Source organism: Neovison vison, chromosome 3 (assembly GCF_020171115.1).
Source record: "Neovison vison isolate M4711 chromosome 3, ASM_NN_V1, whole genome shotgun sequence".
Taxonomy (NCBI): domain Eukaryota; kingdom Metazoa; phylum Chordata; class Mammalia; order Carnivora; family Mustelidae; genus Neogale; species Neogale vison.
Window position 1 is genome coordinate 224,855,487 of NC_058093.1, and position 24,108 is coordinate 224,879,594.

Here is a 24,108-nt window from a genome sequence, read left to right on the forward strand (position 1 = left end):
TTGGGGGAGGGCACTGTGTCCACCCATGTCCTTGCTTCATGACCCGCTCATGAGAACTCTAGGAGGGAGGTTGTACCATCAGCCCCATTTTACAGATGGGAACACTGAACCTTGGAAAAGAAATAATTTGTACCTAGTTGCTTAACTAGGAAGGGCCTTTGAACTTGGTGGGTAGCTTGGAAGGGGGGATGAGCCTGAGACCACCTTGTCACAGTCAAGAAGGACCCCAGACTTCCTCACAGGTTGGGGAAGCGGAGGCTTCTAATCAACCTTCAACCCCTGGGCCAGAAATCTTAGAACTGCAAGGGGTCCCAAGAGATGATTTTACTCAGACTCCCTGATTTTCTGAAAGGAAGGTTTTACCTTTTTTTTTTTTTTTTTTTACGATTTATTTATTTATTTGAGAGAGAGAAAAAAAAACGTGGTAGGGACAGGGAGAGAGAGAGAGAGAGAGTCTTTTTTTTTTTTTTTCCAATTTATTTATTTTCAGAAAAACAGTATTCATTATTTTTTCACCACACCCAGTGCTCCATGCAAGCTGTGCCCTCTATAATACCCACCACCTGGTACCCCAACCTCCCACCCCCCCGCCACTTCAAACCCCTCAGACTGTTTTTCAGAGTCCATAGTCTCTCATGGTTCATCTCCCCTTCCAATTTACCCAAAAGCACATACCCTCCCCAATGTCCATAACCTTCCCCCCTTCTCCCAACCCCCCTCCCCCCAGCAACCCACAGTTTGTTTCGTGAGATTAAGAGTCACTTATGGTTTGTCTCCCTCCCTATCCCATCTTGTTTCATGGATTCTTCTCCTACCCACTTAAGCCCCCATGTTGCATCACCACTCCCTCATATCAGGGAGATCATATGATAGTTGTCTTTCTCCGCTTGACTTATTTCGCTAAGCATGAGAGAGAGAGAGTCTTAAGCAGACTCCATGCTGAGCAGAGCCAGACATGGGGTTCCATCCCACAACTCTGAGATCAGGGCCTGAACCAAAGCGAGAAGTCAGACGCTTAACCGATTGCCCCACCCAGGCACCCCTGAAAGGAAGGTTTTAATATTACCATTTTATAAGCAACCCAACCATGCGTGGCCCCTCAGAGAGGGAAAGTGATTTGCTCGGGGTCACACAGCATGGAGCTGAGCCACACTGTCTTTTTACCCGCACAAGACAGACCCGTGCCCCATTCGACTACAGCATTTTTTTTAACCCTGGAAGGGAGACTTTGACACCATCTACTCCAACCTCCTTGTTGCACAGATGGGGAAACCAAGGCCCCCAGAGTGTCAGGGGTTTATTTAAGGACATGTGCCAAGCAAAACCAGTAGAAGTATAAAGACCTTTGCCTCTCAGTAGCCCTGTGACCCCGGGTAAGACTCAAGCTTGCTAGGCCTCTGCTTCAACTTTAAAAGGGTCATAATAATGCCCACCATCCCACGGGGTTTGTGTGAGGGGGCGTACATAAGGTGCTTCTCAGCATCCTGGTACCCGTAGTAGGTGCTCAGTAAAATATCATTATTTTGATGATGATTATTAATACTATTTAAACTTGACACTCTGGGCTCCAGGGCTCCTTACAGGGGTGGTCTGTCTGGTCTCATACCCGGCCTGGGGCTCTGGTGTGAGTTTCAGGAGCTACAAAGAAGGAGGGAGGGACCAGAGCCTGGAGGCTGAAAACAAGGGCTCCAGAAGCAGGAGCCCGGGGCTCAGCTTGCTTGTTCTTGTCTCCCACGTAGGTTGGGGCCCTGCTGATGGAGAAGGTTCCTTTGGCCGCCAGTTCCCAGGGGTCTCAAGGAGGCAGGGGAGAAGCCACACCTGGGGGCAGTATCAGATCACTCTGGCCCTCGGAGCTGAAGGGGCTGTGCTAGCCTGGACTTGGGGCAGGGGCTGTGATGATGACTTTTGGGGAGCACCCAAGAGTCCCTGGGAGTGAAGATTCCAAGCCCATGCTGTGAGCAGGACCCTGAGCACATGCGGTGGGCCGGCGCCTGGCCCGGGGAGACGGCGACCACCGTTGGCAGCCCTCTCAGACCACATCCTGAGCCGCTCATGCCTACGCCCCCAGGGCCTGCCGCCTTCCGGATAAACTGTGTACACAGCTTGGGGATTGCGGACTCAAGGCTGATTTCAGGGGATTAGGCAGGTCGGGTGCTGGGCCTCCTAGTCTCAGGGGACGTAAGCAGGGGGGAATTTGTTTATAGGCCACCTCAGGGGCTGGGGCAGTGTTTATGGGAAGAGGCACAGGCTATCTGTCTGGGGTTTTTGGGCACAAGCCGAGTGCTTGGGAGGACACGCAGCGTTTGTGCATCAGACTCACTAATGGGGCCAGAGCTGCCACCGAGCCTGGAAGGAGAGGTGTCCCCGCTAAACGCTCTTGCTAGCGGCCTTATGCAGCCAAGCCCAGAGGCTGGCTCTCCCCTGCGAGGTGGGGCCAGGTTTGCAAGGAAGTGTCTGTGCTCTCCCTGGGCCCCGGAACCTGATGCCAAGTCAGGCTTTCATCTGGGGCGGGGGTCCAGCCCAGGCCCAGTCCCAGGATAGGAAGGGGCCTGGGGGACTTTGGGAAGGAGTTGGTGCTGCTCTCAAGGAGGGCTTTGAAGCAGAGAGTTGCAGCCTCTCCAGCTGCCAGTTGAAAAACGAAATCAGTGGAAACAAGAGGCTGGTTAGGCAGTGGCCACACTTCACCGTCAGCCAGGCCAGTGTCTGCTGGGCAGAAGTCATGGGCAGATCTGGGAGCTGTGTGGGAACAAAATGGGTTGGATCTGACAGACGTGGGAAGTGGGCAGGGAGAGTCTGGTTCAGGTCGTAGAAGGAAACAAATGACCAGCTCAAACTGGGAGGGAGCCTGACCGCCCCTCTCTCTTCCTACCCTCTTCCCCCCAGCTGGGTCTCTCGTGGATCAAACTCAACTAGAAGTCTGAGGGCAAAGATCCTTGTGATGTCAAGGGGAACCCTAGGACACAGAGCAAGGGGGACTAGATGGGGACAGACAGAGCATGCTGGGGAGGAAGGAGTGGCATTCCAGTGGGCAGGGGTACCGGACAGCGGAGTGGGTATTTTGGGGGTCTCCTGCTTCTGGGCACTCATCACCATTGGGGGTTTCCTGGGGTCTCTGGTCTCTGCGCAAGGGGGTTGTCCGGGTCCCGGGCTGTAAGCTCGGTGCTTTGGCCCTCCTACGGGGTCCTCAGCTCAAACATGGGTCCACCCAAGCCAAAAGAAAATGGGACAGACTGTTAGGCAGCCAGCACTTTCTAGTTCACTGCAGTGACTCAGCGTGAGCTCCTAAGTGTGGGCGTGGGACCGGGGAGGAAATTCTCTCCGACACAGAGCTAATTCTGTCCCAGGGCTGGCGGCCAGCCTGCGGCAGGAGTATCTGTGGTGCAGTGTGGTTTTGAGGCTCCTGAGTCCCTCCGAGCTGGGGATCCAGGCATTATAACCCCTAAGGTGTCTCCCTGAGAGCAATCTATTGGGGACCAGGGGCCCTTCTCTCTGCCCTGAAGGGTGAGGAACTGGTAGGTGGAGGCAGCCAGGAGACCCTGCAGCAGACTGACATCAGAACCTACAGAAGCTCTCTGGCTGGGGTGGGGGTTAGGGGGTGGGGGGTTAGGGGTGGGAGGGGGAAGGTGAGGATGCTGGTGGGAGGGGCCTTCTGTGAAGGAGGAGCTGCATGTGGAAGGCCTCCTGACACTTCAGCTGCAGGCTGAGGCTGTGATCTTGAGCAAGTAGAAATAGCAAAGATTTGGGGGTCAGAGCATCCTTGGTTCAAGTCCTAGGCGGAGGCTTAAAGGCCACGGCCACCTCCCCTCTCTGAGTGAGTCTCTATTTGTAGGTCTCTGCAGGGAGGCTCCAGAGGGGTGAGGCATGAGGGCATATGGTGGGCCAGACAGAGTTCTAGGCTCTGGGGGACACACTACGCACAGGACAGACTGAGTCCCTCTTCTCTGTGGCTTAGGGAGGGTCATTTGCTCGGTCAGGACCCCAGTTTCTCCAGCCCCCAAACGGAGTGCCCTCTGAGGGAGAGGCGTCCCCCTCCTGAGGTTGGAGGGAACTAGAAGAGAGGGCTCGGGGCTGGCCCTCTGCCCGCCAGGGTGGGCCGTGGGGGAGGGGGCAGAGGAGGAGGACAGCCAGCCCAGACACCAAGGCAAGCACTTCCAGTTTCCCTGATGGGCTCCCACACCCACGGGCCCTGATAAGGCCCCTACCCTGGGCCCATGGCCAGGAGTTCAGTGGCAGGCGTGCTCTGGCTGGAGAGGCAGCGGGTTGGGAGAGTAAAGGGCCTCTGGCAGCAGGGGCCAGGTCGGCACAGAGGTGAGTGAGGGCAGGTGAGGGGCCGCTGAGCCTCTCAGAGGGGAGGATGGGGCGGGGCAGGTGGAGGGGGGAGCCGGGAGACAGAAGACAGGGAGACTACAGAGAGGACAGAGTGTGACCCAGAGATGCACACGCACGGATAAGGAGAAAGAGGGAGGCTGAAGGAGAAGCAAGTAGGGAGAGACCTGACAGACAGACAGGGAGCGGTAAGTCCTTTGCGGACTTGGGGCGCCCGTTTAGCAGGGGCATGAGCAAAGACACAGAGGGGAAGCAGAAGGCACACAGCTGCTGCCCAGATGCCTCTCAGCCCTGCTGTCCCCTGAGCCCTTGGGGACACAGGCCAGCAGGCAGCAGCTGGAGAAGGGGGGGCCTTGGACTCAGACCAACCCGATTCAAATCCCTGCACTGCCGCTCACCAGATGTGTGCCTTCAGGCAAGCACGACCACCCCCACCCCCTCTGGCCTCAGCTGTCCCCTTGAGAAGACAGACTTGGTGACAGCCACCCTTGCGGTGTGAGGAGGAGGTCTGGGTGGGGAAAGGCCCAGGTGGTACAGCCCAACCTCCAGGACGGGGCCGGGGGTGGGGATCGGGGGATGGAGGACACAGCTCCATGCATGCTTGCAGAATGGATGCATGAATGCGCCCCCATCTCCAAATGACTTTTCCTGCTGTGGGGTGCCTGGGTGGCTCAGTGGGTTAAGCCTCTGCTTTTGGCTCGGGTCATGGTCTCAGGGTTCTGGGATCGAGCCCCACATTGGGCTCTCTGCTTAGCGGGGAGCCTGTTTCCCTCTCTCTCTCTGCCTGCCTGTGATCTCTCTCTTTCTCTGTGTCAAATAAATAAATAAAATCTAAAAAAAAAAAAAAGTCTTTTCCTGCCGCACCTGGGATGATGACACATTCCTGTTTGGGCCATTCCCTAGAGGTAGGGGGACCCCGGCAGAAAAATTGTAGGGAACCTGGAACCCTGTCTTGCCCCGTCTGTAAAATGCACACTGTGAACCCTGCCAGACTGACCTTGTGGGGGCTCTTGGGAAGTTCCACTGGAGCAAAGACCAGAGAATTCCAGAATGTTCTAGGAAGGCCAGGTGGTGAACGAGGACAGAGAGTGGGTTTGGCAGTGTGGCAAGCAGAGTTTGAAGCCCAGCATGACGCCTACCTGCCTGGAGCCACACACAATGCCTCATTTGGCCTACCTTGCGTACCTGAGTTATCTCTGTGACCTTGGGCTCATTTCTCACCCTCTCTGGGCCTCGGTTTCTTTCTAATAGTGCCTAGAACAGTGCCTAGAATGTAGTGAGGGCTACATGCATGTTTCTTTAATAAAAATGAAACCAATAACATCCTCCTGAGGTCTTGTGCTCTCTGTGGCAGGAGGAACCAGATGTGGATTTGAGCCCCCATCTGTCTGGCCAGGGGCTGGGATTGCCAAGGAAGTATGAGGCCTTGGGTGCTGTGGAGCCAGCTTAAACTGGACCAGGGCTTCCAGTGGTTCATCCAAGTTCATTCCCAGTCTGAGAGGAGGCTCCGGGGTTGGGGGGTACCCAAGGGCCCTGGCCAGGACCAAGGCTGCTTGCTTGGCCCTTGGCTGGCTGAGCGTGGCTTCATCGGGAATTCAGGGATGCAGGCGTGGGCTGAGCACTGCCCAAGCATGAACGTTAGCCAAGGATTTGGGCTGTCTGTTTGCTCTGGGCTTTTCTGGACCTCAGGAGACGAGAGAGGGCTGACATAAGGGACACCCCTGCATCCATCCTCGTTCACGTCACCGGCCTCCGGAAGCCCCCGCACTTGACCTCTCTTCCTTCACGGTGCTCATTTCCTCTTAGCCTCATTTTCTATCCTTCTGCCTCCCACCGCTGCTCCCACAGGGCCATTGTAATCCGTTCAGTGTGTATCTTTTTATTTGGTAGTGTTCTTGCAAAACGTTCGTTACTGTTTTGTGTGCTTTGCCGCATTTGCATGTGTATTTTCAATGCACTTAAGAGCTATTATGGTTAGGTGGTTTTAAGATGCTCTGAATGCCACTGCTGTGTACACACTGGATAATCTGTTGCTTCTACCAGCTGCATATCATTCACCAGTGCCGTCTCCCACAGTGGACATTCAGGGGCCTCCAGCTTCCAGCCATCAGGGGACGCCTCTGTGTGCTGCACAGACCACCCCCAGCACTCCGGAACCTTGATGGTTTTTGTGCACGTGATCTCCCCATGGTCTCTTGCCTTAATAGCCAGCACCTTCACTCTTTGTTGGGAGGAGTGACCTCAGGGGCTGGGAGTGCCTGGGAATGCACAGAGGCAGGGAAGAGGGATACAAATACTCAGCCTCCTGGACGGTGACCTCCATTGTTCCCGGAGCACAAGCAAGAGCCAAGGGCACCTTCTGCACCCTTGTCCAGCCTCCTCCCCTTCCTGATCCTATTTCTCCACTCCCTTACTGATTTTTCCTGGAACACATCCTTGATAAATCACTAATGCAGGGGTCGTCCAATTGGAGGTTTGCTTCTGGAGAGCGAAAGCTAAGGCATGACCCCTAGCCCCCAAACACTACCCATGAGCTTAGTGCCTCCTGGGGCTGGAAGGTACACAGGGGTTCTTGGGTACCCATGGTGTGGCATGAGAACCCGTGCCCCTACCCTGCCAGCCTGCGGGGTAACCTTGCCAGCTTTGCATTCGTGCCACAGTCCAGCAGGCGCTAAGTGTTATCTGGTCATGGTTCTCATTTGGATGTCTTTGAGCATGAATTTGTCATACGCCGGCATTTGGAGGTTTCCCTCTGGTAAATTACCTGTTCATATCATTTGACCATTGTTCTGTTGGAATTGTTCTCTTTTTAGATTTGAAGGAAGGAGTTTTTGTACCTTGTAGATGGCAATCCCTTGATGGGTTTGGAGATTATAAATCTCTTGGAGGCAGGCAGCCCTGGAGGTAGGAGGTAGGGCCTGTGTGTGTGTGTGTGTGTGTGTGTAACCCACTGTAGGCAGGGGGCTTGGGCCCCAGCATGGGTGAGGCCATGGGGCATAGAGCTGGGGATAAGACCCTGCCCATGCTCAGAGTGAGCCATCTGGAGGAACCACAAATAGCAATGCTAGGTTATAACACTAATGATAACACATAGGTGTTATGAATTGAATTGAATCCCCCCCTACCACCAAATTCATATCTTGAAGTCCACACCCCCAATCCCTCAGAATGTGACTATGTCTGGAGACAGGGCATCTAGAGAGGTGCTTAGGGTAAAACGAGCTCACGAGGGTGGGCCCTAATTCCTCTTGACTGGGGGCCTTATAAGAAGAGATCAGGACACAGACCCACACAGAGCGAAGACCATACAGGATGCAGGGAGGAGGTGGCTGTGTATTAGCCAGGGAGAGGGACCGTCAGAGAAGCCAATGCTGCCAACACCTTGATCCTGGACCTAGAGCCCCTGGAACTGTAAGAAAATCAACATCTGTGTTCTTTGGACTTCCCAGCCTGTGGTCCTTCGTTACAGCTGCCCAAGGTGACTGCCCCAGGAGACGTGACACTCCAGGCTTCCAAAGTCCTGGGGGAGAAGGACACCTCCCCCCTTGCAGGACTGTTACCTGTGACCACATTTCTAATGGGCTTGGCACCTGCCACACAGAAGTGTCCGGTCAATAATGATGCCATACGTGCCCCTTAAGTGCGTGCTCTGTGCCAGGCTCTGAGCTGGGGACTGGTGAAGAATGAATGTCTGTTGTCTGGCAGGCCTTTTGGAGGTGTTAGGGGGCAGTGGGTAGGACGTGGTCAGCATTGCAGGGAGAGGCCTGGGAGCTGGAGGGACCAATGGGGTCAGAAGCAGGTACCAGTAGGAAACTCTAGCAGATGCTGATTGTGGCTGACCCCATCCCCACCCCACAAACACGGCCATCAATGGTCTTAGGCTCTACCCGTGTGTGTACAGTGCTTCACCGACCTTACCTTGCCTCCCTGTGCCTCCGTGTCCCCATCTGTAAATGGGAATGCTCCTGTCCTGGCACCGGAGTGCTGTCGTGAGGGAGTAATGTGTGCGTGAAGTGTGTGGTCCGCAGTCCAGCACACAGGAAATGATCTGTTAGTTACAGGGATGAGCTTTCATGCCCCAGGCAGCGCCCAAGCACCTCAAAACACACCCTCACCTACTCAAGCCTCGCAGCAGCCTGGGGGTTGATCATGGGATCTGCCCCGCTGCACTGGGATCGCGGTGGAGCCCCCGAGAGGACTCGGCCTCTGTCCAGGCTGCTGTAGCAGAATGCCAGAGACTATGCGGCTGAAGTCTCAAACCTTCCTGTTCACAGTTCTGGAGGCTGGGGGTGGTGGTGCAGACCACACCTGAACAAGTTGCTTCTCTCAGGGGTCTCCATTGCAGGACCTGCAAGTAGGGATGATAAGAACACTTGCTCTGCTGCTTCTCAGGGCTGCTGGGCGGGGGCAGGCTGAGGCCGTAAAGGGAAAGAAAGCCATCCTTTCCTTTGTACACTTCCCGTAGGTCTCCAGGAGGGGATGCCAGGGAGGAGAGGGCATGGAGGCAGGACACTGTCTCGGTGGCCTGGGGAAGTCTGTCCCAGAGGCCTCAGAGCTGCCCAGCTCCAGGCCTCGTTGCAAATGGGGGTAAGGTCAGGGTCACAGGCCAAATCTGGGAGTGAGCCAGAGCGGCCCGTTTGCTCCGTGGGCTCTCTGGGGAGCTGAGGGTGGAAAGGGGCCAGACTGGCCACAGGCTCACCTGCCTGCCTGGGCTGTGACGAAAGATGTGCCCTGGGCCTCCATCAGATGTCCCGAGAACTGGGGAAGTGGCTTCCTTGACGGGCTAGGAAAAGGGGAGCAATGAGTAAGACACTCTAGGGCATGAGGAGGTGTGGGAACAGACATGGAAAGACGTGCTTCACCTTCTGGAAAGCCAAGTGGCTAAAAGCAGGGCTCAACGTCTGCTCATCCTGGGTGTAAATGGGCCACTATTTGACTGGGTGACAGTAGCCTCACTTCCTCGCCTTTACGTGGGGGGGTAAGAGCAGCACCGCTCCCCGGGCTTCTTGGGGATGCATGAGCTAATGCAATGAAAGTATTTACACGGTGCACGGGCTATTGTATGCGCCCAGTCAATTCTTATTTATCACCAGGAACTAAAACCAATCGAAAGTATCAATAGACAGAGACCTAAGAAGCAACCAAAACCAGTGCAGACGCCTGAGGAGCAGCAAGGCCAACGCGGTTGCTGGCTTTGGCCTGTGAATGTGACTGTGAGCTTCCCTGTGGCCACATCAAACAGGGAAATGTGATGTTGTAGCACCTGAATTACTAAGAATGAGGAAACAGCCCAGTTCCTCAGGAGAAGCACTGCTGCTCTTTTGCTGAATTCTCCTGGGCATTTCTCACTAAGCAGCGGGCTTCCTGAAGGGGACCTGAGAGAGGCAGTGGGTGGGCGTGGGTCCCGGACTGGGATACACACGGCGTCGCAGGCGTGACTGTCACATGCAGCCACGTGTAGGCACCGCGAAGGAAAGGTGAAGGGAAACCCGGCACGGTGGCTCAGAGAAGGCAGCTCCGTGGGAGGAGCAGGAATGTGATGAAGGTCTGAGCTCTCCAGGTTCAAAGCAAAGGCTTAAAGAGCTCCAAGGGTTGAGTGGAAGGACTGGGGACCCCTAATCCCTCAGGGAAGCAGGGGGAGCCCAAGACACTGCTCGCTGGGGTCCTTGGAGGTCCAACTTCCCAGCTGTGTGGCCTTGGGCGAGTCAGCTCCCCTCTCTGAACCTCCATTTTTTTGCACCTGCCAGTTAGAGTTACCCCTTCGGGGCTGTCAGGGGCATTGCACGGAGCCTGGCAGAGCAGTGCTGGGCGTATGCTGAGCGTTCCGATTAATGTTGGCTTGTGTATACAGAGAAGATGCATTTGTAGTTACACACGCTTTTTTCAGGAGCTTCCTGATTGTTTGTTGAAGGAACATAAATAACTAGAACTTTCTAGCTCTTTATCATTTACCGTTGGCCAAGGGTTCACTGCCGCTTCACCTGACCTTCCCGACAACATGAGGGAGACACTCTTACCCCTATTTGAGAGACAAGAGATTAGAACTTAGAGAAGCAAAATCCTTGCCTGTGTCACCCTTGATCTGCCCTTAAACCCAGAAGTGGGGAGGTAAGCGGGCAGGACGTGAGGGTCCTATGGCCTTTCCAGCCCCTCCTCGCTTCCCAGGCAAAGTTCATTTTAGGAGGGCCTTAAGAGTAGAATCCTGGGACCAGAACAGCATAGTGCTTGCCCTGTTCTAAGAGCTTCACAGGTGACATTCAAGCCTCACAGCCATCCCATGAGTTAGAGACTGTGGGGATCACACCCATTTTACAGATAAGACAACTGAGGTGCTGAGAAGCTAACTGACTTGCCCGTGGTCACAGGAGGTTCATGTAGACCCAGGATTTGGGAGCTGGCAGCCTGATTGGGCTGCGGAGTCTGTGTCCTTGACCCCCTGCTCTATGGCCTGGGCTGGCGCAGAAACAGGCTCAGGGTGGGAGGGATGTGTGTTGGGACAGGCCGAGGTCAGGCGTGTGATGAAATACTCTCCCGGGGAGGGCTGAGGGGCTGAGGGGCTCAGGGGGAGAGCACAAGCCAACTGGGGACACTAACTCACTCGATTCCTAGTCGGCTGAGGGGTGGACGGACAGACATGCCTAGAGGATGTCATTGTCACCCCGTGCCACCTCAGCCTGTCCACCCCCATCCCTGCTTACCGATGAAAAGACGTAGCCTCTGACCCCGAGCTGCTCCCAGCCCAGCTGGAGAGCCAGACATGACGTTATCTGTGTCCAGTGCCTGTCTATAGACGCTTGGAAAGTGCTGGATCCCCACTCCTCTTTGCCTTCCTCTTGGGTTCAGATGCGTGCACCCCGCCCCCTCAGCCCCACAGCCAAGGAGGGAGGCATGCTAGGGGCAGGGAGAAGAAGTATAGGACAGATGCGCAGGCTGGGGGACGCCCCCTCCAGGCTTCTTCCGGCTTCCTGGTCTTGCTCCGGCCCCAGCACACATCTGTCCTGTGCCTTATGACTGACCGTGAGCCCCTACAGGAAGGGACCCAAGGAAGGCACTTCCACATCCCTGGCGCCTGCACAAGCTGGCAAAAGGAAGGAGGGCATGGTCATTTCGTCCTCAAGGCCACTCTTGGTGACTGTCATCAGACCGTGATTTTGGGGGCAGCATGTAGTGACGTTGAGAGCCCTCGTTCTGCAGACCTGGTCTTGAACACCAGTCACCTTCTGCCCCAGTTACAGGGGTGGGACGCACTGTTCCCATCTCCTCTCTGCATTCCGGGGGTCACAAGAAGCCCCGGGGGACCCCTCACTGGGCATGTCTGGACTCTCCTCCCAGCCTGCGGAGTAAGTTGATACCCAAGTGGGGTTGACACTTGAATTCTTAGTCCCTTGAGCCCATGACGCTCAAGGGGATTGTCCAAGTGGCTTTTATTTAATAAAAACAAAAGATGACTTTTCTGCCATAAAATACAACCTCAAGCCCATTAAGGAACAACAGTGCATTTCCGCGGTGGAAGGCTTGAGTTATTTATAATGAAGCATCGATTGGCAGTTGTGCGAACTGAGCGTCTGGTTTGGAGCCCACGTGTCGGGATGGGAAGAGCTTGAGCGGTGGACGGTGTTGGGATCCGGCTATCAGAGCCCCATATTCAAAGCCCAGCCTGGAATTCAGCAGTTCCCCGCGGGGTCCTAACAGAATCACTAATATTTTTTGAGGGTTTATGATGCGCCCGCACCGAGCTGATGTGCCCTATTCCCGGTGCCTACAATTTTTACATCCGTCCTGCGAAGGAGCACATCTTCCCATTTCATGGATGAGGAAACAAAGGCTCCGAAAGCCACATGGCTGGCAGGTGGTTGAGGCTGGGTTTGAACCGTGCCCGTGGGCGCACCTCCAAGACCTCCCAAGCTTGCCAGCTCCCCAGAATCTCAGGGTGTTCCTCCTTCGAGTGGGAAAATCCCCAGCAAAGTTGTTCTGGGAATTGGCCCATGTGCCACTTAAGTCGCCTGGTGCATGGTAGGTGCTCGGTGAGTGGATTCGTGGCCATGTCCTTCCCAGACAGTGGCGACACGGGTCTGTGTGTGGTCCATGGCCCCACGGAGCTCAGGGTACGCCCGGAGGAAGGATGCTTCTCTCTCTGGGCCTCAGTTTCCCCAGATCTGAAACAAGTGTCCCCATGCCTGCCTCTGAGAGGCCCTGGGAAGACAAAATGAGGGAATTATTCCTTGGCACGGAGTGGGTGTTCAGGGCCACTTGTCCTCTGTCTTGGGGGTAAGTGGAATGGTGTTTTCTGGGGCTGCCCTGGCAGCAGACTTGTGTGGAGCCATCTGCCCACTCTCGCCCGTGCCTTCCCCTGCACCCGCCCCCAACTCAGGCCCTCCTCTGTGGATGTGCTGGGTGGGGCGGGGATGAAGTTGGGATGAAGGGTTCGGCGCTTCATCTGGTTTCGAGGGGCTCAGCCACTCCCTGGCCTCGACCCTTGGGCATCACTTGGCCTTTCTGAGCCTCTGCTTCCGCCTCTGTGCACTGGGAGCGGTGACGACAGAGCCTATCTCTGGCTCTGAGTCCACCCAGGCCCCCACTCCAGACCTGGCTCCAACCCCTGCCTTTCTGTCCTTTTCCTGCAGGTGTTTCTAGCTGTGCCCAGGGACTGACTGGCCGAGGACCCCATCGGAGAGCCTTGGATACCCTAACTGAACGGTGAGGGGCTTTTGTGGTTGCAACTAGCGTCTCGAAAGGCCACACCGGTGGGGGACCCGTGACAAGGGGGGAGCACTTGGAGAATGCCAGCCAGCTGTCTCCTGGGTTTGGGAAACATGGAGGGACCCGAGCTCCCAGCACTGCCCTCCCCTCCTTCATTACGCTGAGCATCATCACCATTTTACCGTGAGTTGAGGAATCTGATGAATGATTGTCTCCCTCACTAGACTGTAAGCAAAGGGGAGGGTCCTGGAGAGGCAGCAAAACAGGGTGGTCAAGAGGTTTGACTCTGAAGCTGGGTGTGGCTCCCGGCTCTGCCTCTTCTCCCGAGTATAACCTCAGGCAAGGGACTTAGGCTCTCTCTACCTCAGCTTCCCTGTCTGTAAAATGGGGTTTGTAGTTAAGTAAGCCCTTAAGCCATCAAGATACCAAACTGGCCTGGCCCAGAGTCAGGCAGATTCCGGTCGGCCTTGCTGGTGTTGGCCAAGCCCTTGGAGCCAGTTGCCATCACGCTTCCCCACTGACCCTTGTCTCCCCTCACAGAGAATGGGGGATGAGGATTACAACACTTCCCTTGCCTATGATGACTACCCGGACGATTTTGACCCCATCATGGTCCTGGAGGAATCTTCTCCCCTGGAAGGCACGACAGCCAGGATCTTCCTGGTGGTAATCTATAGCATCATCTGCTTCCTCGGGATCCTGGGCAATGGGCTGGTGATCATCATCGCCACCTTCAAGATGAAGAAGACAGTGAACACGGTCTGGTTCCTCAACCTGGCCGTGGCAGACTTCCTGTTCAACGTCTTCCTCCCAATCCACATCGCCTACGCGGCCCTGGACTACCACTGGGTCTTCGGGACGGCCATGTGCAAGATCAGCAACTTCCTCCTCATCCACAACATGTACACCAGCGTCTTCCTGCTGACCATCATCAGCTTCGACCGCTGCGTCTCCGTGCTCCTCCCCGTCTGGTCCCAGAACCACCGCGGCGTGCGGCTGGCCTACGTAGCCTGCATGGTCATCTGGGTCCTGGCTTTCTTCTTGAGCTCTCCCTCCCTGTTCTTCCGGGACACGGCCCACGTGCACGGGAAGATAACCTGCTTTAACAACTTCAGCCAGTCGGCGTCCAGCTCTGCCCCGTGGCCCACTCACTCCCGCCTGGACCCTGTGGGCTTCGGCCGGCACACAGTGGTGACCGTCACCCGCTTCCTCTGTGGCTTCCTGGTCCCCGTGCTTGTCATCACGGCCTGCTACTTCACCATCGTCTGCAAGCTGCGGCGCAACCGGCTGGCCAAGACCAAGAAGCCCTTCAAGATCATTGTGACCATCGTTACCACCTTCTTCCTCTGCTGGTGCCCCTACCACACCCTCCACCTGCTGGAGCTCCACCACACCGCCGTGCCTGGCTCCGTCTTCAGCCTGGGTCTGCCCCTGGCCACGGCCATTGCCATTGCCAATAGCTGCATGAACCCCATCCTGTATGTCTTCATGGGCCAGGACTTCAAGAAGTTCAAGGTGGCCTTCTTCTCCCGCCTGGTCAATGCTCTGAGCGAGGACACAGGCCACTCCTCCTACCCCAGCCACAGGAGTTTTACCAAGATGTCGTCGATGAACGAGAGGGAGACCAGCATGCTTTGAGGCCCATCTGGGAGCCCCGATGGACAGGCACTCCGGCCTTGGAGGCCGCAAACTCTGCCATCTCGAGACCACGGCAGAAACCTCCCCAGGACACACCAACGCCCCCTGTAGTCTGCATGGGGCTGACTGGCATTTTGAGCTGGGAGTCCAGGGCTTGGAACTCCTTTGTTCGAGTGGCCTGATGTCCTCTCGACCTTGGACTCTTTCCATGAGGATCTGGGGTCTGGGGGAGGCAGGGAGGGAGAAGAGCTCAGGCCCTCAAAGGAGGCCAACTGAAGATACTCACCCTTGAACTTTCCAGGGTGATGGTGCTTTGCGGGGCCGTAGCTGTTTGGGAGACGTGGTGCCAGCCCCTCGCCCCAGGCCCTGCTCGCACCTTGCCTTTGTTTCCTGGGGGCCGGGTCATGGCAGGCAGCCATCACCCGCAGTTTCCACCCCATGCTGGGGGCTGCCCTTCCTTCCCTGGTCCACCGACTCTGGCTGCCGGTGCTCAGAATAAAGCACGCCAGGGCGGGAGGCCAGGGAAGGAGGGCCTGTCCTTCTCCTCAGCTTCCTCCGAGCCTTGCCCAAGTCAGCTTCAGGAAACAAGTTGGGGGCGTCCTGCAGTTTGAAGAGCGGGTCCAAGGACTCGGTCACGGAACTCAGCAGAGCCTGCAGCCTGGGCCCTTGTCCTGTGTGCGGTGGGGCCAGCCCAGGAGTAGCTCTGTTGCCGTTTCTCAATGAGGCCTGACACCTTCCCGTGCTACAGTGTCATTATCCCACTTACAAGTGACAAAGCAGACGTCCTGTTTGGGGGTGGGGGTGGGGAGTAACTTACAGGGACACGCAGCTAGCCGGAAGCCAAGTTAAGAGGTGAAGCCAGCTCTGTCTGGCTCTGGAACCTCTGGTATTTTTTAATGGAGGGTGTATCTATTGAGAATATTCTAGACTCTCATGATAGCCTACATTTACTTAGCACCCCCTATGCTAAACACTGTCCATGTGTTATCTCATTTACTCCCCTCCGTCCCGGCAGGCCTGAGTTAGGTACAGTTATTACTTCCCTTTTACATATGATGGATAGCTGCAGCTCAGAGAGGTTAAGTAACTTGCCTAAGGGCGTCCAGTGGGTCTCTGCCAGAACCTGGATTTGAAAACAGGTCTTTCTGGCTCAAAAAGACTGCAGAATCAGGGTGTGGAGAGAGGCTTGGGGTTTTGACCGTAAATATCTATTACTCGGCAGATTCATATAAACCTCTTAATAGCACATAACCCAGGCTTGCAAAAAGTTTTTCAAAATGACCCAACATGGCAAAGAAAGTACACTTGGCCTCCAGTCCCCTGACACCCACCCACACGTGCCCACTGTGGTTCCCATGTGCTGCAACACCGGCGACCTCCAGGGAAGGCGGGGTGGGGAGAGAGGCTGGGCCGGAGGTGGTCTCCGGTGGGCCTGAGGCCCTCCGGCCTCCGAGTGTCCACATTCTCTTGTCTTCCATGTGCCGCCGTTGTGAAGCCAATTCCCTGACACGATGCGGTGAACACATGTAATGTCTACACAGCGCTGGGCAAGTTCCTGAGGCCACGGGCTTTTGAAAGGGGTTTGGAAAGCACACCTCATTAAGAGAGAGACTGTTCCTTCCCTCCTTGGGCCATTGTGCTTATGAGGAGGCAGCTCGGAACTGACCCCAAGTCAGGGCGTCCAGTGGCTTCAAGAAATCTAAACTCGGGCCATCTGGGAGCAAAAAAAGGGAGCTTGAAGTCGTGCCCAGTGCCTTTTGTCACCTCCCACCACCGCGGCACAGGTGAAGGAGCTAAGGCACGGGACAGCGTGGGATGTCTGGCCTCAGAGGGACAGTCCTCAGCCACTCAGCCTCTGACCCCCAGGTGCTACTTGCTCGGGCCAGGGCCCTCGCTCCTCCTGGGCTGCATGCCGGCCAGCCTGGGCCAGGGAGCCAGGAAATCATTTTGCCGTTGGAAAAGCTGATGAGCAGGAGTAAAACTCAAACCAGCTGTTTCCTCCTTAGGGTCAGGCCTCCTTCTGGCTGCCCCACCAGGAGTTTCTCATTAAATACTGAAATGCAACCATGATCTCCTCCTGCATCTTGTCCCTGCAGCTTCTTCAGAGTGTCTCCCAGGGGACATAAACAAAGGTCCTGTGGTTCACAAAGAGTGTGCCCTTGCACTACTCCACAGGCGGCCAATGTGCTTTGTGCCTGAGAGGGTCTGCCCCCATTCGGGGCCAGGAACCAGTCAATGGGGCACCCGTGCTGCTTCCTGGGTGGGGTGGGTGGGCGGAGGGCGGACGGGGAAGTGGGCACAGGGACAAGAAGTGAAGGTGGGGTTTGACAGGAAGGGGGGAGGGACGCACAGAGGAAATGCAAAATAAAGACCAAGCAAAGGGGTCTGGCATTCATTAAACAAGTCATAAGACTTGTCAGGCTCAGGATCTCATCAGACCCTCAAAAGGAGAAGAGGACCATCGGAGCCACATGGGTGACGCAGAACGAGAGGTTTGGCTTGCGGGCCCTACCTGCTCAGGGGAGCTCCCAGCTTCTTCAGCCTGTGGGAGGAAGGAGGGGGGCAGGAGGCAGAAGGGGGACCAGAGGGAGGGGCTCAAGAGGGGACAGTGACCCAGATGTGGCACTGGCTGAGGAATGAGGAAGGAGTGGCTTAAGCCTGTCCCCAGAGTCAACTGGAGAGGGTTTAAGGGGCCAGGCCGGGCAGGAGAGGATAGAGCCCAACAGTGAGTGCCACAAGGGGCATTCCCATTTTACAGATGAGGGAGCTGAGAGCTGTTCTTTGCCGCAAATGGAGCTGGTATTTGCTTGGATGGACGTGATCCGTGATTCCCCAGCCTTTCTCTCTCCCATTCCTCCCTAGCATGTGGTGCCATGGTGGAGATGGGTGCCCTGGGCCTGTGGTTGCCAAACCCTGGACTCGGAAAATTGCTGCTAGGGGTGGTATTCAGGACCAGGAGTATCCAGGAAGCCATTTGTCCAACCAAGAAATAATTTAGGAGGGTGGGGGTTGCTTGCTTTCTCCCTTTGAGGACATAGTTGCTTCTGAATAAAGAAGCAAGAGGTGAGAGCGGGGCTCTGTGCTGGACGTTCCTGCCCACCCCCAAACCCTCAAGCCTTCCTCCTCCACCTCACAGAGCAGCAGGCAAGGCTCAGAGAAGTGCAGCACACTGCCCAAAGTCACACAGCAGTGTTGTGAAATGGCAGCAGGAGGAAGCCAGAAATTTCCTACTATTCCCCAAATTTAGGGCTTCAAAGAAACTGTGTTTTGAAAAGCATTCCCTCCACTTTACTTCAATTTCTTAGCAACCAAGGACCGTAGATTGTTAGTAATGGCTCAGGATAACCCCACCCAGCCACTCCAACATCCATCTACCCACCCAGCCACCCATCCATCCAGCCACCCATCCATTTACACAACCCATTCATCCGTTCCATAAAAATCTGTTTAATACCTTCTCTTTGCCAGGCCCTGTGGTAGGCACCGGAAATGCGAGGGTGACCAGGGCATTCACAGTCCCTGTCCTCAAGAGCTCATTCATTGGTCAGGGGAGAGATAGCCAATAATTTTTTAAAAACCACACCCTTGAAGGAAAACAACCACGCTAAGCGCTACACACCTATTAGAGAGAGATCTGACCCTGTCCAGAGGCGAGGGAAGCCTTGGGGAAGAGACACTTAAGATGTGTGGGATGGTAGGTGCTGATTCGGTGGCAGAGGGGCAGGTGCTGGAGAAGGTGCTCCAGGTGGCAGGAACAGAGCGGGAGGGGAGAATGATGGCAAGGGATGGAAGCGCGTGGGCGGTGCAGCAGAGGGAGGAGAATGAGCCCAGAGCAGACAGGATGGAGAGGACGGCAGGGGAGGCCATGGGCAGGGCAGGACGTGCTCAGAGCTGCATCTTGCAATGATGCCGGGGACTGCTCTGGGCGGGACAGGATGTGGAAGGACAGGAGGGGAAGCCGGGAGGCTGCCGCAGCCCCCAGCTGAGGGTGATGGGTGCAGAGGTAGAGCTCAAAGAAGGGGACTATTCTAGAGATATTTAAAATCTACCCAAGCTTTCTCAGGGGAGCGGTTAGCGGGAAGCCAACGCAGGGCCCATTTCAGCGGCACAGAGGCCTCCCTGCGTTCCTTTATTGATGGAAATTAATTGTAAATATTATTCAAATTTACCTCCCAATGCACAATTACATTTCTCAGGGGAGCCCTCTGAGCACATAATAAAGCCCTATAAATAATACATATATTAACCTAAGAGGAACGGAGGCACATTAATGCTGCACTTGCGGGTGGCGGCTGGGGGAGTTTATGCAGACAAAACGCTAAGTGCTTAGACCGAGGATTTAACTTGGGAGATCACCCGAGCTCTGTCCCGGGAGCTTCTGGAAGTCTCCCCCCCCATCCCTAGAGGAGCAGCTAGCTGTTGCTCTAGAGGCCCAGTCAATGGCCAGGTGGTCACGGGTGGAGAAAGCACAGGTGTATAGGACCCTTACCTTGTTCCTGAAGCCCCAAGAAAGCATTTCCCATAGTCCTAATAATTGGTCCTATTAATTGAGCATGCCCAGGGTTTGGGTCTCCTCCAAGTGCTTTGGTTTCATTATCTCTTTGGATCTTTACAACAACCTTTGTGGCAGCAGCCATTCCTCTCCCCACTTCCCCATGAGGAAATGAAGGCTCAGAGAGGTGCAGTGTCTTGCCCAGCATCACACAGCTAGTAAGTGACAGAGCTAGAGTTTCCAGCTCAAGTGTTTAGCTTGAAAGCAACTTGCGAGCACGAACTGTCCTCTAACGAGACTCCTTCCTAGAGAGAGGAAGGCAATCGTACGCTCTCTGTCCAGTGTCAGATTTTGAGGAGATGGGAACGGGGGTTGGGGGGTGGATCTGACAGATTGCTTTTTCCTCTGGGCGGAAGGAAATGGTGTCTGGATGGGCTCGTCATTTCTTCACAGCCCTAGGAATCTTAAAAACCACATCCCTTCCCACCCCCACCCCCCATTTACAGATGGTGAAACTGAGGCTCTTTGCAGATCAGAGGCGAGCCTCCCACCTCCCTGACTGCTGGGACATGAGATGCATGCAGGAAAACGCCCACATGAGCCACTTTTCTGAACACCACTGCTCTAGAGACCCGAGCATTCACTGAGCCGCTAGTTTGTCCGTAAGGGCTTTGGTGCTGAGCTGCCATGAAGGACCCCTGCCCAGGATCTTGGGGGGGGGGCGGGGTGTCACTGGGGCATTTCCAGCAGAATCCTATAAAGGGAAAGCAGGAGACCTTGGAAACCCTGGTATAGGGCAGAGACCGGCCGTGTTTGGGCGTAAACATTATCCCTCACGTTTGTCCTGCATATGAGTGACGGTGCTCTCTATCCGGATCTTGATGCACTTACAGGCCTATCTTCGTCCATTCAACCTCATTTGTCTATACATACGTGATCACTGCACTTTACTGTAGTAAGTTAGGCCTCAAGGAAAGTGTTCGGAAAAATAAATTTTAAAATAAAATGTAACATTTATGAACCTATTCATGGGGCCCGCAGGAGCGACACACCACTTCCTTTGGCACTCTGGACAGAATCAGATTCAAGAGAGCAAGTCAGAGGGAGGTAGTCCCAGCAGGGTCCATCCAGGGAGGCAGCATCTCGGGAAAGACTGAGCTCTCCCAGGGGTCACCCCAGCCCTTTCCCCATAGCTTTGGATGGCTATGACACAGGGTTGTGTGGGCTCAGGCTTGAATCCCAGCTCCACCATTGACGTGGGCTATGGTTAAGGCCCTGTGACTTGGCCAAACAGTTCAACCTCTCCAAAGCTTCAATGTTCTCATCTGGAAAATGGGTTTAAGAATCTGCAGCTCACAGGGTTGCCACGAAGATTCAAGGAGATGTCGCAGGTACGCACTTAGCAGGTACCGGGCTCGCACACACCACCCACTTTCATCTGGAAGTATGTCAGCCTCCTTCCTGGGCTCTGGCCTTCCAGCCTTGGCGCCCCCCACCCACAACCCACCCTCCACGAAGCAACAGGAGTGAGCTCCCATCACAGAGCACAGCAATCCAAACCCCTTACAGGGGCTTACAAAGCCCTAGAGGATCGGCACTGCCTCTCCTTCTTCAGCTCATGCAGTTCCCCATCCGGGCGTCCCTCCCTCCCCAGACCACTGATGGCATAACCAGGTCCCCCTCCTCTTTCCGAGCAAGAGCCCCTTCCGAGCGAGGCCCTTCTGGACCCCTCCCTGCAGGTAAAGCAACCCCATCCCTATTCACAGTCTATCAGATCCCCTGTTTTCCATCCCGGGTGACACTACTTCCTGCCATCTGGAAGAAGTTTATGTATTTGTGTTTAGTCGCTTTCCGTCTGTCCCTCTGCTGGATGGAGAGCTCCATCTGTGCAGCAGAGCCCTTGCCTGTCTGGGGCATCTCTGTGTCCCTGGCACCCAGAGCGGTCCTTAGCCCAGGAAACGTGCTCATGATCCTTGGTTGTACAAATGAAGAAATAACCATAAGCTGATGTTCCTTTGATCAAATCATCGCCATCATTGAGTTTCAGGACGATCGCTATTACAATACACTGTTTCCAGAGTGTTTTCACATTTTTTTCTATCCCGAAGAAACTTGCAGGAGGGGACTATTGCCCATTTCACAGATATGGATACTGAGCTCCCCCGTCCCCCCAACTCCTGGCCAGGCTCACTTGGTTCAGAAGTGGAGAAGCCAGCACGGAGTTCTTGTCAGGGTACCAGCAGGAGCTCTTCCAAACCAAGGAGGTTTCCATTCAGTGCTTTTATCTCCCCTGGCCTTTTCCTTTTCCCTTTGTCTGATTAATTGCAGCCTGAAAATAAAGGAACCAGATGCCTCCCCTCCCACCCACAACACCCCCGCCCCTTGCATTGTTTTGTAGTTCTTTTCCGGACCAAGACTCTGTTAAGGATTTGGCTGGTACGACCATGACCACAAACTTCCTGTGTTTATCCTTCCACTTAGAAATCATGGATTAAGCAATCAACTGGGTACCAGGTCTGTGATGGGCACTGGCCGATGCTATGGCAAAAAGTCCAGCTAGACATCTGATGCCTGAGGACCCATGGAGCCCAGAGGAGAACCTCAGGATTTTCTTTTTCCCTGGTTTCCACCATGCAGCTGTCTGACACCCATGCAGCAAATCTGGACGACTGAATGAGTTTCTGATTGGCTCCCAGACGCTGGAGCTGTGAGGCAGGGACACACACACGGGGAGGTGGGGAAAGGGGGCTCTCAGCCATGGCTGGTGGGTGGTAATAGCTGCCAAGCCCCTGGTCGATGGCAGGCAGTTTACTATGATGCTCAGGCCCCGGCCAGGACCCTAGTGCTTGACTGGGAAGCCTGACTCCTGATGGCATTTCAGGCACCATGACAAACAGCCAGAGCCAACGCCATATGCATCATTTCGCCTCATCCTCATTAAAAACCAGCTGGGGGGAACACCTGGGTGGCTCAGTGGGTTAAGTTGCCACCTTCGGCCCAGGTCATGATCCTGGGGTCATGGGATCAAATCCCGCATTGGGCTCCTTGCTCGGCAGGGAACCTGCTTCTCTCTTCGCCTCTGCCTGCCTCTTTGCCTACTTGTGTGTACTCACTTGCTCTCTCTCTCTCTCTGGCAAATGGATAAAATCTTTAAAAAAAAACAGCTGGGAAAAATCTCCTTCACATTGAACATGAAGACGCTGAAGTCCAAAAGGGTCAGGGATGTTTTCCAGAACCACACTGCCAGCCACCCGTTGATTTCTGTCTTGAGCACCAACTATGTGCCAGGGACCATGCTGGGTTCTGGGGATACCTCAGCAGCCACAGCCCTAACAATCTTGAACCTTACGACATGTTTGTATGTTCAAGAGCTGGGATTTGAACCCATGCCCGGAGAGCTTTGTTGCTGCTTCTTCTCCCCCAGGTACACTGCTTCTTGAGTTACAGAACCCAGGTACAGAGGAATCAGTACAGAATGGAGAGAAAGGCTTTCTGTTGTCATGCTTCAAATCTCTCAGGAGTTAGAGAAATCACATCTTGGCTGGGAACTGAGATCGATTCTGGGAACCAGGAAGCAGCTGTCAGCAACTGCTCTCCCCTCCCTGACTCCTCAAAATAGGGCAGTGATTGATTCCCCCGGGGCTTTCCCTCCTTCAAAAGACCAGCATGTAGATGGCACCGCTTAACCCAAAAGAACAGCACGCTTGAGCTGGAATTGCAGGAACTGTGGCAGACCGACAGAACATGAAATTAGGAATGGGGTGGGTTCGATGGTCCCCTCCCAGACTCACTATGGGATCAACAGGGTTTTCATCTGAAATGTCACCTTTTCTAGATCCTAGATTGTAAGCCTCATCCTGATCCCCTGGCTGCAGCACCGTCAAGGATGCACTAGCTCAATGGAAGTGGCTTGTTCAATCTTAACATGTCAGATGGCGGAGTCCTTAGGGTCAGTCGAGTCAAACCCCTGCCCAGGGGAGGGAGGTTAGTCCCACAATCCATGGGAGGTGATCCAGGAAGGAACCCAGAGGTCCCCATGCCCAGCGATTTTGTTCCCTGCTCTTGTACGTAATCATTTGTGCCCTTTGACGGCTTGGGCTTTTGTCACATTCTGGTTCAGACACATCAATCCATGTAAACTTGAGAAGCAGAGAAACAGACAATCAGTGTATCTTCCAAGACTGGGAATATAAATAACACAAATAAAAGTCCTAATAAACCATGCTGTTTGGCATTCATCTCCCCAGCAACTGTGTGAAATAAACCAAGTGAAGGACGAAAGAAATAAAATTATAGCAATCAGGATGCATTTGGCCGCAAGTAACAAAACCACAACTCAAAACGTCTGATGCAGTAAGGAAAGCGCATTCCTTCAGGCAATGGGAACACCTGTAGGTTGGGAATTCAGCAGCTGGTGACGACATCAAGGGCACAGAGCGTTCCCTTCTCTCTGCTCTGTCATCTTCAGAGATTAGGATTTGTCCCCAGAATGGCATCTTTCCTGGTTATAAGACAGATTCTACCTATGTGACATCACGCAGAAGGGAAAGAAGCTTTCAGAATGTCGCAAGAGCCCCTGGCAAGCTCCCCTGGCATCTCATTGGCCAGAACTGGGTCACACGGTATTGCCGAACCAATCACTGGCAGGTAAAGAAGATGGCTTAGACCAATCAGAATCCACCCAGGAACCATAGGTGAGAAGAGAGGACATTCAAACACAGTCAGGCGTCTACCCCGAAGAAGAAAGGGAGGGGATTAGGGACAGGCATCCAGTGGTGTCTCCTACAGAGAAGACAGGAGATGTAAGTTGATCAGCTGGAAGATTTGCCTCCTTGTCCTGCGGAACCAGAAATCCTTAGACCTGACCATTTTAAAATTATAGGGGGCCTGCGGAGGGTGGGGGGCAACTCTTAGAAATTAAGAACTTATTTCTTAGAGAATCAGCATGCTTT

At 54.6% G+C, this 24,108-nt stretch overlaps 1 protein-coding gene across 8 annotated transcripts in view; it reads left to right on the top strand.

Moving 5' to 3' along the window:
* Positions 1-16,728, top strand: part of CMKLR1 (chemerin chemokine-like receptor 1) — a 47,315-nt gene extending 30,587 nt beyond the window's left edge. For all 8 annotated transcript variants that reach the window (XM_044244110.1, XM_044244112.1, XM_044244111.1 and 5 more), the window contains 2 exons: positions 12,951-13,023; positions 13,567-16,728. In XM_044244110.1, coding sequence (XP_044100045.1) covers positions 13,570-14,664 — 1,095 coding nt within the window. In that variant the 5' untranslated portion in view covers positions 12,951-13,023; positions 13,567-13,569 and the 3' untranslated portion in view covers positions 14,665-16,728. The remainder of the gene's footprint in view (positions 1-12,950; positions 13,024-13,566) is intronic.
* The last annotated feature ends 7,380 nt before the right edge of the window (positions 16,729-24,108 follow it).